Source organism: Alligator mississippiensis, chromosome 13 (genome assembly GCF_030867095.1).
Source record: "Alligator mississippiensis isolate rAllMis1 chromosome 13, rAllMis1, whole genome shotgun sequence".
NCBI classification, from domain to species: Eukaryota; Metazoa; Chordata; order Crocodylia; family Alligatoridae; genus Alligator; species Alligator mississippiensis.
Window position 1 is genome coordinate 30,035,881 of NC_081836.1, and position 15,770 is coordinate 30,051,650.

Sequence of the window (15,770 nt, forward strand, 5' to 3'; positions counted from 1 at the left end):
ACATCCAAATGTGTCTTGAAGGTGTTCAGAGTGGATGCTTGAACTGCCTCCGGCAGCAGTCTATTCCAAACTTTGGGGGCTTGGACAGTAAAGAAGTTCTTCCTTATGTCCAGCCTGAATTGGTTGTGGCGGAGTTTGTGACCGTTTGATCTTGTCATCCCTTGGGGCGCTCTGGTGAACAGGCGTTTCCCCAGATCCCAATAAGCACCCCTAATAAACGTATACGTGGCCACCAGATCACCCCTGAGCCTGCACTTTTCCAGGCTGAAGAGTCCCATGGCTCTTAGCCTCTCATCATAAGGTCTGTTTTCCTGACCTCTGATCATGCACGTGGCTCTCCTCTGCACTCTCTCAAGCTTCTCCACATCCTTTTTGAATTGTGGAGCCCAGAACTGGACGCACTACTCCAGCTGTGGCCTCACCAAGGCCAAGTACAATGGGAGAATGACGTCCTGGGATTTGCTTGAGAAGCATCTATGGATGCAAGCCAGTGTTTTGCTCGCTTTACTAGCCGCAGCATCACATTGAAGGCTCATGTTCATCTTGTGGTCAGTCATGACCCCCAAGTCCCTTTCATCTGTAGTGCTAACAAGCGTAGCACTGCTGAGCCTATAAGCATGCTGCAGGTTTTTCCTCCCAAGGTGGAGAAACATGCATTTTTCGGTGTTGAACACCATCAGGTTCTCGTCCACTCATTTCCTGACCTTGTCAAGATCTGCCTGGATCACCCTCCTGTCCTCAGGTGTGGATGCTTTACCCCAGAGTTTGGTGTCGTCAGCAAACTTGGCCAGTCTTCTTCTGACACCAATGTCCACATCACTGATGAAGATGTTAAAATAGTATAGGCCCTAGAACACAGCCTTGAGGGACCCCACTGGTGACCACGCACCAAGACAATCGGCTCCTGTAGATCACCATCCTCTGGGTCCTACCACGGAGGCAATTCCGCAGCCAGCAGATCGTGGTGGGGTTGAGGCAGCAGCTAGCCAGTTTTGCCAAGAGGTGATCGTGGGATACCAGATCGAAGGCTTTTTTAAAGTCTGGGGTTGTAGAGAGGCAGCAGCAAGGCGCCAGACTTCCATACGTAGATCCTGAGGTGGTGCAGAGTCATTTGGAAGAACTGGATGCCTTTAAGTCGGCAGGCCCGGATGGGCTCCATCCGAGGGTGCTGAAGGCACTGGCCGACATCATTGCAGAGGCACTGGCGGGAATATTCGAATGCTCGTGGTGCACGGGCCAAGTCCCGGGGGACTGGAAAAGGGCTAACGTGGTCCCCATTTTCAAAAAGGGGAGGAAGGAGGACCCGGGCAACTATAGGCCGGTCAGTCTCGCCTCCATCCTTGGTAAAGTATTTGAAAAAATTATCAAGGCTCACATTTGTGAGAGCCCGGCAGGACAAATTATGCTGAGGGGAAACCAGCATGGGTTTGTGGCGGGCAGATCGTGCCTGACCAACCTAGTCTCTTTCTATGACCAGGTTACGAAACGCCTGGACACAGGAGGAGGGGTGGATGTCGTATACTTGGACTTCAGGAAGGCCTTCAATACGGTATCCCACCCCATACTGGTGAACAAGTTAAGAGGCTGTGATGTGGATGACTGCACAGTCCGGTGGGTGGCGAATTGGCTAGAGGGTCACACCCAAAGAGTCGTGGTAGATGGGTCGGTCTCGACCTGGAAGGGTGTGGGCAGTGGGGTCCCGCAGGGTTCGGTCCTTGGACCGATACTCTTTAATGTCTTCATCAGCGACTCGGACGTGGGAGTGAAATGTACTCTGTCCAAGTTTGCAGATGACACAAAGCTATGGGGAGAAGTGGACACGCCGGAGGGCAGGGAACAGCTGCAGGCAGACCTGGATAGGTTGGACAAGTGGGCAGAAAACAACAGGATGCAGTTCAACAAGGAGAAATGCAAAGTGCTGCACCTAGGGAGGAAAAATGTCCAGCACACCTACAGCCTAGGGAATGACCTGCTGGGTGGCACAGAGGTGGAAAGGGATCTTGGAGTCCTAGTGGACTCCAAGTTGAACATGAGCCGGCAGTGTGACGAAGCCATCAGAAAAGCCAATGGCACTTTGTCATGCATCTGCTGATGCACGATAAATAGGTCCAGGGAGGTGATACTTTCCCTCTATAGGGCGTTGGTCAGACTGCAGTTGGAGTACTGCGTGCAATTCTGGGCGCCACACTTCAAGAAGGATGCGGATAACCTGGAGAGGGTACAGCGAAGGGCAACTCGTATGGTCAAGGGCCTGCAGACCAAGCCCTACGAGGAGAGACTAGAGAAACTGGACCTTTTCAGCCTCCGCAAGAGAAGGTTGAGAGGCGACCTTGTGGCTGCCTATAAGTTCATCACGGGGGCACAGAAGGGAATTGGTGAGGATTTATTCACCAAGGCGCCCCCAGGGGTTACAAGAAACAATGGCCACAAGCTAGTAGAGAGCAGATTTAGACTGGACATAAGGAAGAACTTCTTCACAGTTCGAGTGGCCAAGGTCTGGAACGGGCTCCCAAGGGAGGTGGTGCTCTCCCCTACCATGGGGGTCTTCAAGAGGAGGTTAGACAAGTATCTAGCTGGGGTCATCTAGACCCAGCACTCTTTCCTGCTTATGCAGGGGGTCGGACTTGATGATCTATTGAGGTCCCTTCTGACCCTAACATCTATGAAAGTCAAGATATATGACATCAATCTCTTCTCCCTTGTCCAGGTGATAAGTCACCTGGTCATAAAAGGAAATGAGATTGGTCAACCAAGACCTACCCGCAACAAACCCATGCTGGGTATCCCTCAGGATATTGCCTTCAGCTAGCCTGTTAAGGATGGCCTCTTTGATAATCTCTTCCAAGACCTTCCCCAGGATAGAGGTCAGGCTGATGGGCCTATAGCTTGCCAGATCTACTTTCCTCCCTTTCTTGAAGATAGGCATGACATTGGCCCTCTTCCAATCTTCGGGCACTTCACCAGAGTACCAAGAGCTCTCAAAGATCTGTGCCAGGGGCTGAGCTATGATGCTTGCCAGCTCCCTGAATAAAGGGTATATATCAGGGAGTACTCACAGTTCAGCACAATCAAACATGCACACTAGCAGAAAGCCCTTATTAACCCGATAAAAAAACTTATTTAGTACAGGCTGTGATTCAGGAATGTGAATTCATAGATGAAAATATCAAGAAAGATAGAAAATACTTTAACCAGCTTGTAATAAAAGGATTTCTATATCCACTGTGGAAAGTGTTTCCATAAGCTGTTTAAGGAAACTGTAAGCTGACACTGAATCTTTGAAGGCATCTATCACTGGTTTACCCTGTAGGGTAGCTGCAAATTCAAAGATAATCATTAATATTTTGGTTTCACCTGGGTTTCCTCAAAGTCACAATGGGGTCAGATAAGTGCAATTAAAGTAACCCAAGATACTACTCACCGTTTTGCCATGCCCGTCCTTCCCAATGCCGCAGAGAATAGATCCGCCATGAGAAAAGCTGAAAGAGGAAACTCTGTGAAATTCTGTATCCAGGATTTCAAAGAAAAAAACAGGAACAAGCTGATTTTTAACTCCTCCACAATACAGTGCTCAGCAAAATGCCTAGAACGTACCTGAGGGATGAGACTGAGTTCACATGGGTTTTAAACATGGAGAGGCATTTTCCCTTGTGAAAGTCCCAGAGTCGCACCATGGTCAAGTGCCCTATCTGTGCAGAAGCCAGCATTGTGCTGTTTCCATTGAATGCTAATGCCGATACCTGTGGAAAACACCATGCTGAAGAAAACCATCTCCAGCTTCTGTAAGAAGCCAGGACTGAACTAGCTCTAACTACCATTGCCATTGATCCACCATTGCTCTTAGAACAACTCTCCTTGGGACAGCTAGAAATTGAAGTTGTTGCGATTCCCCCAAAGAAACAAACTGATGCTCTTCTCTACAGTGACATGTACTTGGGACTGGAGAAGCTGGATGCTTTTTTCACACATTAGATACTTGCAATGGTAGCCAATCTCAGTAGAGCTGCCATATTCATCTTGCAATTAATCCAGTCTCACCTTGTCTGTATGTCCAATGAAGAACCTTTGCTCCCCTGTACCAATCTGCATGGTTACTATAATAGCATGACACGGGTAGACCACTGCAGAATTGTTCTGAGTCCACAGAGCCTGCAGGACAAAGGCAAGAGCGAGAGCAAAGGGAAAGGAGAGTGCTAGAGATGACCCAAGCTACAAACAAAGACAAAGGCATACTTGTGTCTATACAGGCAAGCATGCACAGAATTATGACATACAGAACATTTGAATCTAGTGCAAATATGCAAGTGTACAGTTTGAGGTGATTACTGTTCCACACAAAAACAAATGCATATTTATAACTGTTGCAGGAAAACTGAGTGGTCAGCTGGCAACACAAACTGATTCTCCTGATCTTCCATCCAAGGCATGCTTAATGATAAAGGAATGTATAAGTGGGGAATGATCCTTTACTGGCAGAAAGATGGACTAGATAATCCCAAAGTTTTTTTTCAACTGTAATGTTGAACATTAAGAGAACTTTTGTGAAATCCAAGAGGGCAGACTCACAAGGCTACAAGCTGCAGTTTGCTTTTGCATTCTAATGCAGCCAGTTTTCGAAACGCTATATGGGATTGGTGAGCAGACTGGGAAAGAGACATATAATTTCTGAATTTGATGTCCACTGATAAAAGATCCACATATAGAAATGAACCTTCCCCCCATAAAAAGCTTGCCATCAGACCTGGAGGGATATTTTTGGTGGCATGCAGGACAGTTAAGAACTGAATGGAAGTTAGATACTAACTTGACCTTTGTGCTTCTAAAAAAGCAATTAACCTTCATCAGCATATTGCAATTAAATTCTGAATTACACCTTGACTACTAACCCATTTGGTGCTGTAACCTCCAAAGCCAATAATTGTCCTCAGCTTCAGGATTGGATCTGGCAAGAGTCTCTGAAAGAAGCAGCACTGTCAAACCTACTGACACAAATAAAGCATGCAAGCTCCAAAGTGTACCAATACCACTTGCAATTTAAATCCCAGGGATCTAATCTGTTCCTTCTACCTTGAGACAGTAACAGGTTGTCTCAGTGCCTCTAAACCAGTTTCTTGTCTCCCCCTGATGCAAGGAGTTGTCTCTCCACACCAACTTGCTCACATTAAGGATACACTGTAATCGTTAGGAAGCAAGAACAGGCATTTTACTGAAATCCTATTTCTAGGAGTTCCACCTCCTCCAGGAACAGAAGCACTGGAGCCCAGTTAGGCTGTGTTCAGTGAAATACTCCCAGGAATGGAAGACTCTTTCCAAGGTGCAGCCAGGTCCTCCCCCAAGGTTACCACCTCTGAAAATTCAAGGGGAAGCTTGTAAAGCTGAAGAACAAGGATCTGATTCTTTACCCTGCAATGAGTCATGCTCCTCCTGGAGAACTCCTCAGGTGCAGTAACCTTCATGTACACGCTCTGGACATATAAAAAAAATGCAATATTTTCAGATGTTAACAGTGGGCTCATCTGCATACAAGATAGTTACTACCTTGAGAACATGACAGTGAGATATAAGGAATGATGTCAGAAAGCTATTCCAGCCATGAGGGCACTACACACCCTCCCCATTAAATTGATCAGCTCAATCAGCCACAGTCAGGGACAGGTGTTCCCACAGATCTTTCCACTGGGTTACTGAACACCAGCTTCAAGCATTCTAGAGATATTCTAGAGAAGAATGCTTCCCATGGTCAGAACAGAGCTCCTGGGCTTTGTATGACTGCCTCTCATGGCCAGGAAGAGTCTGAGTGAGAAACCTGGGCTCCAGAGAGCTTTTTCTATATAGAGGGTTAGCCCAATGCTCTCTAAATTACCCGTCAAGTCTACACATCAGACTCAGTGAGATATGCACACCAACAAGTTGCTGTCTTTGTGCACAGGCTTGCAGGAGAGATCTGAAAAGGGACTGAGTTGTCCCACATGAATTTTTCCTTGAGCAGGCGTTTATAGATGGAGGCAGGATGTGGGGCTGTGGTAAATCAGCATTGCTGCACTGAAGTCAGAGCAACACCATCTGAGAATCAGATGAGGGATACTCCTGAGGACAGACAAAAAGCCAAGTTTCCAGTCTTCAGTGTTAAGCCCTCTTCAGTAATGGAAAAATGCTGTCTTCTCGGAGTCACCCTTAGGGCACACATGGGGAAATGTCAATGAGGCTCTGTTAAAAATTGAGAGGGACTGTGAAGTTATGAAGAGAGTCCAGTGGTTGAGGTCCAGAGATGCATTCCCTCTTACCTCCTCTGAGCCAGTGTCAACAGTATGGATGGTGATGTCGCCCATTTTGTGAGCATAAACGTGAATACCACCATCGCTCATTGCATATGACTGCACAGTTGAGTCTCCAGCAGCCTGTTGTCCTCTTCTCCCGTTTACCTCTGAAGCCCCAGCATTCATTGCTTCTAGAGGTCTGCAGGATGTTAAATGAACCTCGGGAATGCTCTCTGTAAGCACAGGTGACCGATGAGGCATCTAAGAAAGAAAGAGTAAACAACCAGGAGAGATCAGACCTGCCCCACAGTTCCCTACAACCTCTCCCTTGCCACAGGAACTTCATACCCCTGACACCTCACTGTTCTTCATGAAAAAAATATGAATATCATCACCTGAGTCACTGCCAATGGAGGAAGGAAGCAGTTAGGGGACAGGCCTCGGGTACTGGAGACCTGGGTTTAGTCTGTTGCTCCACCACAGATTTCCTCAGTTAAGTTAATGATCTCTCTGGACCTCAGATCTCTATCTCTTGAATGGGAGAGACAGCACTACCTTACTGCAGGATAAAAGGACTAAAGATTGTGGGGTGTCTGGATGCTCTGGCAATCAATGCCAGAAAACTACTTAAGATAGGGGCGGACCAACTCCTGTTGTCACTGAACTGCAGAATGCATTAGCAGCAGGACAGCGTACAGCTCATGTTGTGAACAAGAAGTAGCTACTCCAAAGACTGAAACATCCTAAATTGATAGGAGATGGGAGCTAGGTACTTGGAAACCCCTGTGCCCAGAGCAGCTACTGGAAGTTGCACTCCCAGGCTGAGAGCATACTCACATCCTTGGGACTGGTTATCTGCTGAATGAGGGACAGTCTATCACGGACAGCTTTGGTGAGTGTCACTGGCCGGGGGAGCTCACGGGCTGGGTCTTCTAGCACTCGACCACCTGGGTTACAAGCACTCTCAGAACAACTTGGAAACAGGCTATATTACAGTAGAGGAAAAGAAGAGGTACATCTACTCTTGGACATATATTGCACAAGACTCTCAGTGGCTGGCCTGAGGAAAACCCATTTCTTTTGCCCCTCAATTTACAAGAACTGGAAGTGCTACAGAGGCAGCTTCTTGACTCAGAGCAGGATGTGCTCTGGGTCATTCAGTAGACACCACTGAACCTTTTAAGACGTGATGTTAATAGGTTCTAATAGAAGCTCCATCAATTTCCCTTGGTGGGAAAACAGCTGCAAGAAGACACTGCAGAAGGTAATCACCAGATGGCCTCAGGCTTGGACTAAAATGCTAGGACCTTGAACAGGGATAGAAGGACAGCATTGCCAGCGGGATCACTGTGATGCTGCTTGCTTTACTACTATTTTCTAACAGGGCTCCAGAATGCAGTTTTCTGGCAATGATTACCAAATGTATTTGCCAAATAAGGTATCTACTACAATGACCTTCTAAAATTCAGCAACAGGTTTAAAGGTTTAAAGATCCCGCATTTGCTCTTATATGGCACATTCACATTGATTTCCCCCTGAAAGAAATCAAGTTGCCCTGCTAGCTCTGGGTATGAGCCATAAAATATCTGGGACTTACACAAAAAAACCCAGGTAGCTGTTGCCAACAAGAAAGGAAGGCAGGCAAAAGGGGATATCAGCAAGGGGATGTCCATCACCTGATCCCCTTCTGGTGCTCAAGTAATCACTAACAAGATAAAGGATTAGATTAATGGACATACTTTGAATAGAACACTAACATAAAGCATAGAAGTACCAGTTGGTAAGCTTGTCGTCTCAATAGTGGGTGAATGGGTGGTTCTTCTAAGGTTTGAGTATTGTTCATTTCAGAGTAAGAGATAAGGTAGATAATTGTAACATGCGTAAACAAAGTATGTGTGGTGGGGGGGGAGGGGGGGGGCCCTCAGGCTTTGTTTTGGGTTGGACAACAAGCCAGATAATCTAGAGGCTGGATGGCAGTTTGATGCACTGCTCAGACAGACACCACAGCCTCAGGTCATTCACCTCAGTATTCCTACCTGCTGCAGGCCTGGAACAACTCTTTTGAATTGAGTCATATGGCAGCTTGGAGCCATCAGAGGGAAACCTGAGTAAGAAAATCAGAGGCAATTCATCTTGAAAGACGGATACAGGGTTCTACTTCAATAATTTGCTGTCAAGTGCAAAAGCTAGCACACAGAGGTAGAGTCACCTTACTGACTCAGTCTGTCATCAGATATGCGAGTCCTATTAACCCCACTCCCTGTCAATACCAACAGATTTCCCATGTCTTGATGCAAAGAGGTGCAATTGGTAATTGTAACAGGACTGAGCCATAGCCTTATGGACTATTCACAGCCTCCGAACCTCCCCTATACTCCTACAGCCATGCCCATGCCTCGCAGGTGGTAATACATTAATTGTTGCAGGGCCCCCAGCCCCAGTCCCATTTAAGGCCACTCTCAGCTTTTCTTGTTGGGGCCTTGGCCTGTTCAGCTTCTACCCCTTTCCACTCTGCCCTAAATGGGGAGGCGGATGTGAAGCCCAGACTGGCTGCGCGTGCCCAGCCCAGGGGCGCACAGCCAAGATGAGGCTGCAGGTGCTGGGACAGGGCTGGAGCCATGAGTCAGACAAAACCTGCATAGCGCCCCAGCCCAGCCAGTGCCTGGCCCCAGACTGCAGCCCTGGCTCCAGTGAGAAAGGCACTGTACTCCCGACACCTTCTCCAGCCCTGTGTGCTGCTACACGTTACCCCCACATGTGTGTGTGCATGCACACACCCCCTGGCACCCCTGCCCCCCCCTAAATTTCCCTAAAATTATAATGCTCACTTTATGCAATAACCACCTGCCATCTGTACCCCAAGGAACCTGCTCTAACTTCTAGTGGCTGGTTCTTCTGCAGCCAGCTTCTGCTAAGTAGCAGCCTCCTGGCTGCTGGCATCATCTCTTCCGCTATAATATGCAGCTCCCTGTGTTATCAGCAGCGATCCCTAGCTGCTTACCCTCTCACAGCTAGCTTTAGTCTAGCTGCCCTGAGTCTCAAGTGTGACATTTTCTCTTCTCAAAGCAACAGGAGCCTTAGGCCTCCTGTCATGGTAATGAAATAACAAGGCAGGAAAAAGCCCCTTGTGTAGACCCAATCAAACAAGCAAAATTGCACTTTGGTCTGTCTAGGTTATTAATTTGGGGGGTGGAATAAGCTCCTCTGGTAGCAAAAAGCTCAACTGGCACAACTGGCTTGATTCCAAATGGGCATTAGCTGATGTAATCCGGGTCATTACTCGCAATGCAGATGAAGCCTTTTGGAGACATCAAGACCAACAAGAAGGTTTTTGCCTGGTTATCAATATGGACAAACCCCAGCAAGGAATGAAATTTGGCGTTTCTAATGCCTGTCTGTTGTGTCAGAGACATGGTGTTATCCACACCTGCTCTGGGCCTGTTGATTAGGAACTGGCAGCTCTGCTGCTGGAAGCTTAAACAGCCCTGTCCTGTGCCAAAAATATTAGCTGCCAACAATTAAGGGCTGAAAATAAAGATGTGTTGTCCTTGCACCCCACTCATGGGTAGAACATTAGTAACTGACTGATACAACTAAGGTGGCCAAAGTGTTTCCACTATAATCGCAGACTGATTCAAGTGCTGGCATTTCCTAGCTGCTGCCTGCTTAACTGTGCAGCCCTCCTTTTCTGACTGTAGCTTTTTGATGCACAAGATATAATTGCACATACATAATAACCACACTTACAGATCTAATGGTAGTTCTTGGTATGAGCTATTTCCCTGCTGAAAAGCAGCACTTAGCCAACATACCTAATATAGTCATAGTGGTCATGCCAGCTCTCTCCCTTTGGCACAGGAAAGGCCATTTCTCGTGGTACAGGGGAGATGCCATGGAATGTCTGTTTGGCTTGTCGGGCCTCTGAGAAGGTCACCCCTAAAGGCAAACAGAGACGAGACAATCAAAGAGGATAAACACTCCTAGAATATCTGAAGGTGTCTCCAAAGGGAGTTGGATGGATCAATTTATAGAAAGTCACATGGAATTCCTTACAGAAAATTGTCTTTCTAAAGTCTGTCTGAAAAAAAAGAGATTACAACTTGGAAAATAAACTGTGATTATAGCAAGCGAACACACCATATCCTTGAAACTTGCAGCTTCCAGCAAGGCTGGGTAGTTCAGAGCTTTGTTACAGGAGGTCATCTTTTGTAGCATATAACTGACATGCTCTACAAGAGGATCTGAAACTTGGTCTCAATGAGCTTTGCTAAGGCTATCTGCAGCTGTGTGTGATTGGCATTAGGCTATTTTTCTGTTTTCATAGCTTATTGGATGCCTGTGCCATCCAGTTATTGAATTCAATCAATGTACTGAATTCATTGAAGTAAGGTTTTTTTGTGCAAAAGCACATTTGGGAGATAGGCCAGTAGGACACATTGCCTGTAAAATTCCTTTCTGCTAATGCACCACAATTTGACAGCCAGCTAGCTGGTAGTGCACCTGAGCAATACATCCTGCTTGGGGTGCATGGATTCAAATCCCACTATGGCAAACTCTGGGAGACAGTAAAGTCTAGTGCAGTGGTTCTCAACCTTTTTCCTACCAGGACCCATTTGCAAAGATCCATGGCCTGTCCCAACTCACACCCCCCTGGCCCTGCTGGTCCCCTGCCCTTCTGGGCCAAGCTGGTGTCCCTCACTCCTGACCCACAGCCCCCTGCCCCTCCCCCCCAGCCCTGCCGGAGGGCCTCCCAGGTGCCCCCATCCCACTCAGGCTGGTGCGCAGTGGCTGCAATGGCTCTGGCTCATGTGGGCGGCAACTGAATGAGTCTGGCCCCAGCACAGGCTGGAGGGAGGAGAAGAGGCCTGTGGCACCCCACCTGCCCTGGGCTAGGCCTGCCACACCGCACTAGGCAGCCTGGTCATGGCCCTTCCCACCCCCCAAGCAGTGTCTCTGGGCCACCCTACCCCCACAAGCATGGACACCAGCCCCAGTGCCACCAGCCTGGCCACACAGCTCTCCCTTGCCCCCTTCTCCCGCTGGAAGGGGCTGGTACCTTCCCGCTGCCCCTTCCCTGTCTCAGCTCCTGACCCTTTGAAACATTCTTGCAACCAACTTTTGGGTCATGACCCATAGGTTGAGAAATGCCAGTCTAGTGGATATGGTACTAACAGTGAAGCCAGAGGGCTTAATTCTCACTTTAGGCATTGCTTCTTCTTCATTTCATCTGTTCAGGAAGAGACTGGCTTGCTTATTATTAGGAATACTAAATCCTACATTTGTGCAAGGGCTAGACTAGATGACCTTTGTGGTCCCTTTCAACTTCCTGATTTGCCTTTCAAACAAAGTATCATAGGACAGAAGGGCTACAAGAGACTTCAGGAGGTCTTTTAGTCCAGCCCCTTGCTCAAAGCGGGAACATCCCTGACTAAACCATTCCAGTAAAGTATCTGTTTAACCTGCTCTTGAAAATTTCCACGGATAGATTCCACAACTTCTCTAGGTAGCCTGTTCCAATGCTTGACCACCCTCCTAGTTAGGAAGAACTTTCCGATCTCCATCCTAAGGTCCCTCTGGAAAGAAAATGTGTTAGAAGAAAAAAGTTCTGTGTTAGAAGAAAAAGTTCTCTGTTGCACTGATGATGAAGGTTGGAAAAATCCTGGATTTCAGTGTGACAAGAAAGGACAGCTTTCTGGAAGGACTGGCTAGTGGTTAGAGCACTAGCCTGGGAGCCAAGAGCTGGAATTCCCTCTTCCTCTTCTGTCACTGATTTGGTATATAGGCCTTGGTTTGGGCAGCTGCAGAATGGGAGGTAATACTTCCCCTCACAGAAAAGTGGGGCAATGTAATTCATTAATGCATGAGCAGCTCTTGTCTCTCCCAGAAGGAAGGCACCAAAGAAGGACAAAGCACTGTCATTAGTTGTTCTAGATAATAAGAATGCTTTGATTTCTTGATGTTGTCTCATTTTCCTATTGACTGAGAACTTAAAGTGTAATCACTACAGATATGGCTAAACAGTTTTGGGGGAACCTGGTTTAGAAACACATTGATGGGAATGGGTTAGGCCCAGATTCTGACATCTTGGCAGGCAGGTTTGCTTTAGTTATACAAAACGTGAGTTGGTTACCTGGGTCAAAGAGCAGGTCACTGGTATAGAGGTTCTTCACCAGCAGGTTGGAGCAGAGTTTGACACTCTTCAGATGGCTGTAGCATCGATTCAAGTACATGGAGAGGATGTAGTGAAGGTCAAGCATCAGAAAAGTCCAGCGAACGTTTGCTGGGGCCACCCCTACCAGATCTACAGATCAGAAATAGGTTGCATCAAAGCTATCACTGAACACTGATAAACTATGTTAAAAAAGGCATAAGCTAGATTGTGCCTTTCTCTAGAGGCGCAGAGTGGATGTGTGAGAGGATGGCTGAGTACATGCATACACCACTTTTAGGTTTCTAATGATCACTAAAGCACAGATAAAGATTTGCAGAAGAAAAGTGGCAACTGCCGGCAGGCAGCCAACTATCTGCATATGTATTTCTATGCCTGGCTTTGTGGCCTTCACTCCTGAAAATCTGGATGCCCAAATCCAATTAATATTTTTAGAATCATAGAAAATTAGGGTTGGAAAGGAACTCAGGAAGTCATCTAGTCCAACTCCCTACTCAAGGCAGGACCATCCCCAACTAGATCATTCCAGCCAAAGCTTTGTCTAGCCGGGTCTTGAAAACCTCTAAGAATGGAGATTCCACCACCTCTCTGGGTAACCTGTTCCAGCATTTTATTACCCTCCTAGTAAGAAAATTCTTCCTACTATCTAACCTAAACCTCCCTTGCTGCAACTTGAGACCATTGCTCATGTTCTGTCATCTTCATATTTTGCTAACTTCAAAAATAGGTCAGACTCATCATCAGATTATACCAGACTATATAACAAAGAAATGGCTTCCTGCTGCCAGCCAACAGCTGGCTAGAAGCACGATGTAGGAATATCTAGTAAATTATAATCTAGCTTTCTAAGATAGCTACCTATCCTACCCTAACTGCTGATGCTATTATTATTCATATAATACACTTAATCCTTTCTTGACTCAATATCCTGAGCCAGAGAGTTCCACAGGTTAATTTTATAATGCGTAAAAGGAAAATAAAAGATTCATAGAATCATAGAAAAGTAATAGGGGTGCACTGATAGAGATTTTCTTGGCTGATACCAATAGCTGATTATTAACCAGGCATATCAGCCGGTACTGATCCAATAACCGATTTATAGGAGCGCAGCTCAGCAGCGTGCAGAGCAGTGCCCTGCAGTAAAGTCTGTGGAGAGGAAGGGGAGTGGGAGGTAGATTGAGGCTACCACAGTGAGAGAGAGAGTGGGGCAGGGACTAGAACTGGGGCTGGGGGTGCTGCCCAGTCAAGGCAGTGAATGGTATGCCAGGGTGGGAAGCAGGATGGAGCCACAGGTGGTTCATCCAGGGGATCAGCGTCTTGGTGCTTAAAAATGGCGGCAGCAGTGCTTGAACTAAAGCTCATCAAATGAGCTTTAGTTCAAGCGCTGCTGCCACCATTATTAAGCATGGAGAGGCTTTTAAGAGCAGAGCCTAGCAGGGTGAGGGCAGATGTGGGCTGCTTACTGTGGACTCGAGGCTCTCCGCCCTGCTGCTTTTGCCCCAGGAGCAGTGTGCTGCATCCCCAGCCTGCCCTGCAGCAAGAGGCACAACTCACTGTGTCCCTGGCCGCTGGGTGGACAGGAGGCACGCAACCAGTGCGTGGCTCCTGGGGCAAAAGGTAGCAGAGCAGACAGCCCCAAGCCCACAGCAAACAGCCTGCTTCCACCCCACACACAAATCTGGGGGGCAATACATGCCCCCCATGCCTCCCCTGGGGGATGTGCACAATGGCAGGAAGCCACTCCCCCCTCTCCACCCATGTCTCCCAGACAAGCTGCCTGTGGCTCCATCCCACTCCCTGCCCTGGCCCCAAGGTCCCATTAACTGCCCTGGCTGGGCAGTGTCCCCCAACTGAAGAAGGAGAACATTGGGAACCTGAAAGCCATGGGGAGGCCAGCACAACAGAACAGGTAAGGAACAAGAAGGTAAGAAACAATGGGCCCCATGGGACTGGGAGCGGGGGGGCAGCAAAGGCGCCAGTCGCAGGGCTCAAGTGCCTATATACTAATGCTAGGAGCATAGGGAACAAGCAGGATGAACTAGCGCTCCTGCTTGCACTAAACATCTATGACTTAGTGGGGCTAACAGAGACCTGGTGGGATTCATCCCATGACTGGGCGGTACATATTGAGGGCTATAGATTGTATAGAAAGGACAGGTCGGGGAAGAAAGGGGGTGGGGTTGCACTTTATGTCAGTGAGCAATATACATCAACCCTCATCAAGACAGAATCCGAGGCTGAGGAAGTAGAAGGATTGTGGGTTAGGCTACATGGGGGGCAAGGAGAAAGGGATTTGGTGGTAGGGGTCTGTTACAGACCCCCACACCAAGGGGAAGAAATAGATGCGGGGCTCCTGAGGCAACTCTCAGAGACCATAAAAGCTAAAGAGGCGGTAGTCATGGGGGACCTAAACTACCCGGACATCTGCTGGGAGACGCAGACAGCAAGGTCCCATCGCTCACGCAGGTTTCTAACTTGTGTACAGGACCTCCACCTGACACAGGAGGTGTATGGTCCCACTAGGGGGAATGCCATACTGGATCTGGTATTGGCAAAGGGAGATGACATGATAGGGGACCTCCAGATCGGTAGCTATCTGGGAGACAGTGATCACCTTATGATAGAATTCAACATAAGACGGCGAGTGGGTAAGGTAACTAGTAGGGTAAAAGTGCTAGACTTTAGGAAAGCTGATCTCATTGCACTCAGGCGATTAGTCAAGGAAGCACTGCAGAGTAGGAGTTTTGATGGGATGGGTGCCCAAGAAGGGTGGCTGTGCCTAAAGGAAACGATCCTTTGGGCACAAAGCAAGACGATCCCTGAGCGAGGCAAAAGAGGGAAAGGGGCCAGGAGGCTTCCATGGCTGACCAGAGAAATCCAGGGCAGCCTAAGGGACAAAAGGGGAGCACATAAAAAGTGGAAACAGGGTGAGATCACTAAAGATGAATATACCTCCTCTGCTCGTGCTTGTAGGGAGGCAGTTAGGCGGGCCAAAGCTACCATGGAGCTGAGGATGGCAACCCAAGTAAAGGACAACAAGAAATTGTTTTTTAGATATATAGGGAGTAAAAGGAAGGCCCAGGGAGGAATAGGACCCCTGCTAAATGGGCAGAAGCAATTGGTGACAGATAGGGGGGACAAGGCTGAACTCCTCAACGAGTTCTTTGCCTCAGTGTTCCTAAGCGAGGGGCACGACAAGTCTCTCACTGGGGTTGTAGAGAGGCAGCAGCAAGGTGCCAGACTTCCATGCGTAGATCCTGAGGTGGTGCAGAGTCACTTGGAAGAACTGGATGCCTTTAAGTCGGCAGGCCCGGATGGGCTCCATCCGAGGGTGCTGAAGGCAC

The 15,770-nt window shown here is 48.0% G+C and overlaps 1 protein-coding gene across 3 annotated transcripts in view; it reads right to left on the reverse strand.

Moving 5' to 3' along the window:
* The window catches only part of WDR90 (WD repeat domain 90), a 62,824-nt gene that overhangs the window by 42,722 nt on the left and 4,332 nt on the right, over positions 1–15,770 (reverse strand). For 2 of the 3 annotated variants that reach the window (XM_006262886.4, XM_019493046.2), the window contains exons 5-14: positions 12,388–12,558; positions 10,070–10,193; positions 8,294–8,361; positions 7,095–7,204; positions 6,285–6,518; positions 5,403–5,465; positions 4,887–4,955; positions 4,039–4,149; positions 3,595–3,740; positions 3,422–3,479 (exon numbers count right to left, since the gene is read on the reverse strand). In XM_006262886.4, coding sequence (XP_006262948.1) covers positions 3,422–3,479; positions 3,595–3,740; positions 4,039–4,149; positions 4,887–4,955; positions 5,403–5,465; positions 6,285–6,518; positions 7,095–7,204; positions 8,294–8,361; positions 10,070–10,193; positions 12,388–12,558 — 1,154 coding nt within the window. Of the gene's footprint in view, positions 1–3,421; positions 3,480–3,594; positions 3,741–4,038; positions 4,150–4,886; positions 4,956–5,402; positions 5,466–6,284; positions 6,519–7,094; positions 7,205–8,293; positions 8,362–10,069; positions 10,194–12,387; positions 12,559–15,770 lie in introns of those variants that run through there. The other variant, XM_019493047.2, reaches the window with a different exon arrangement.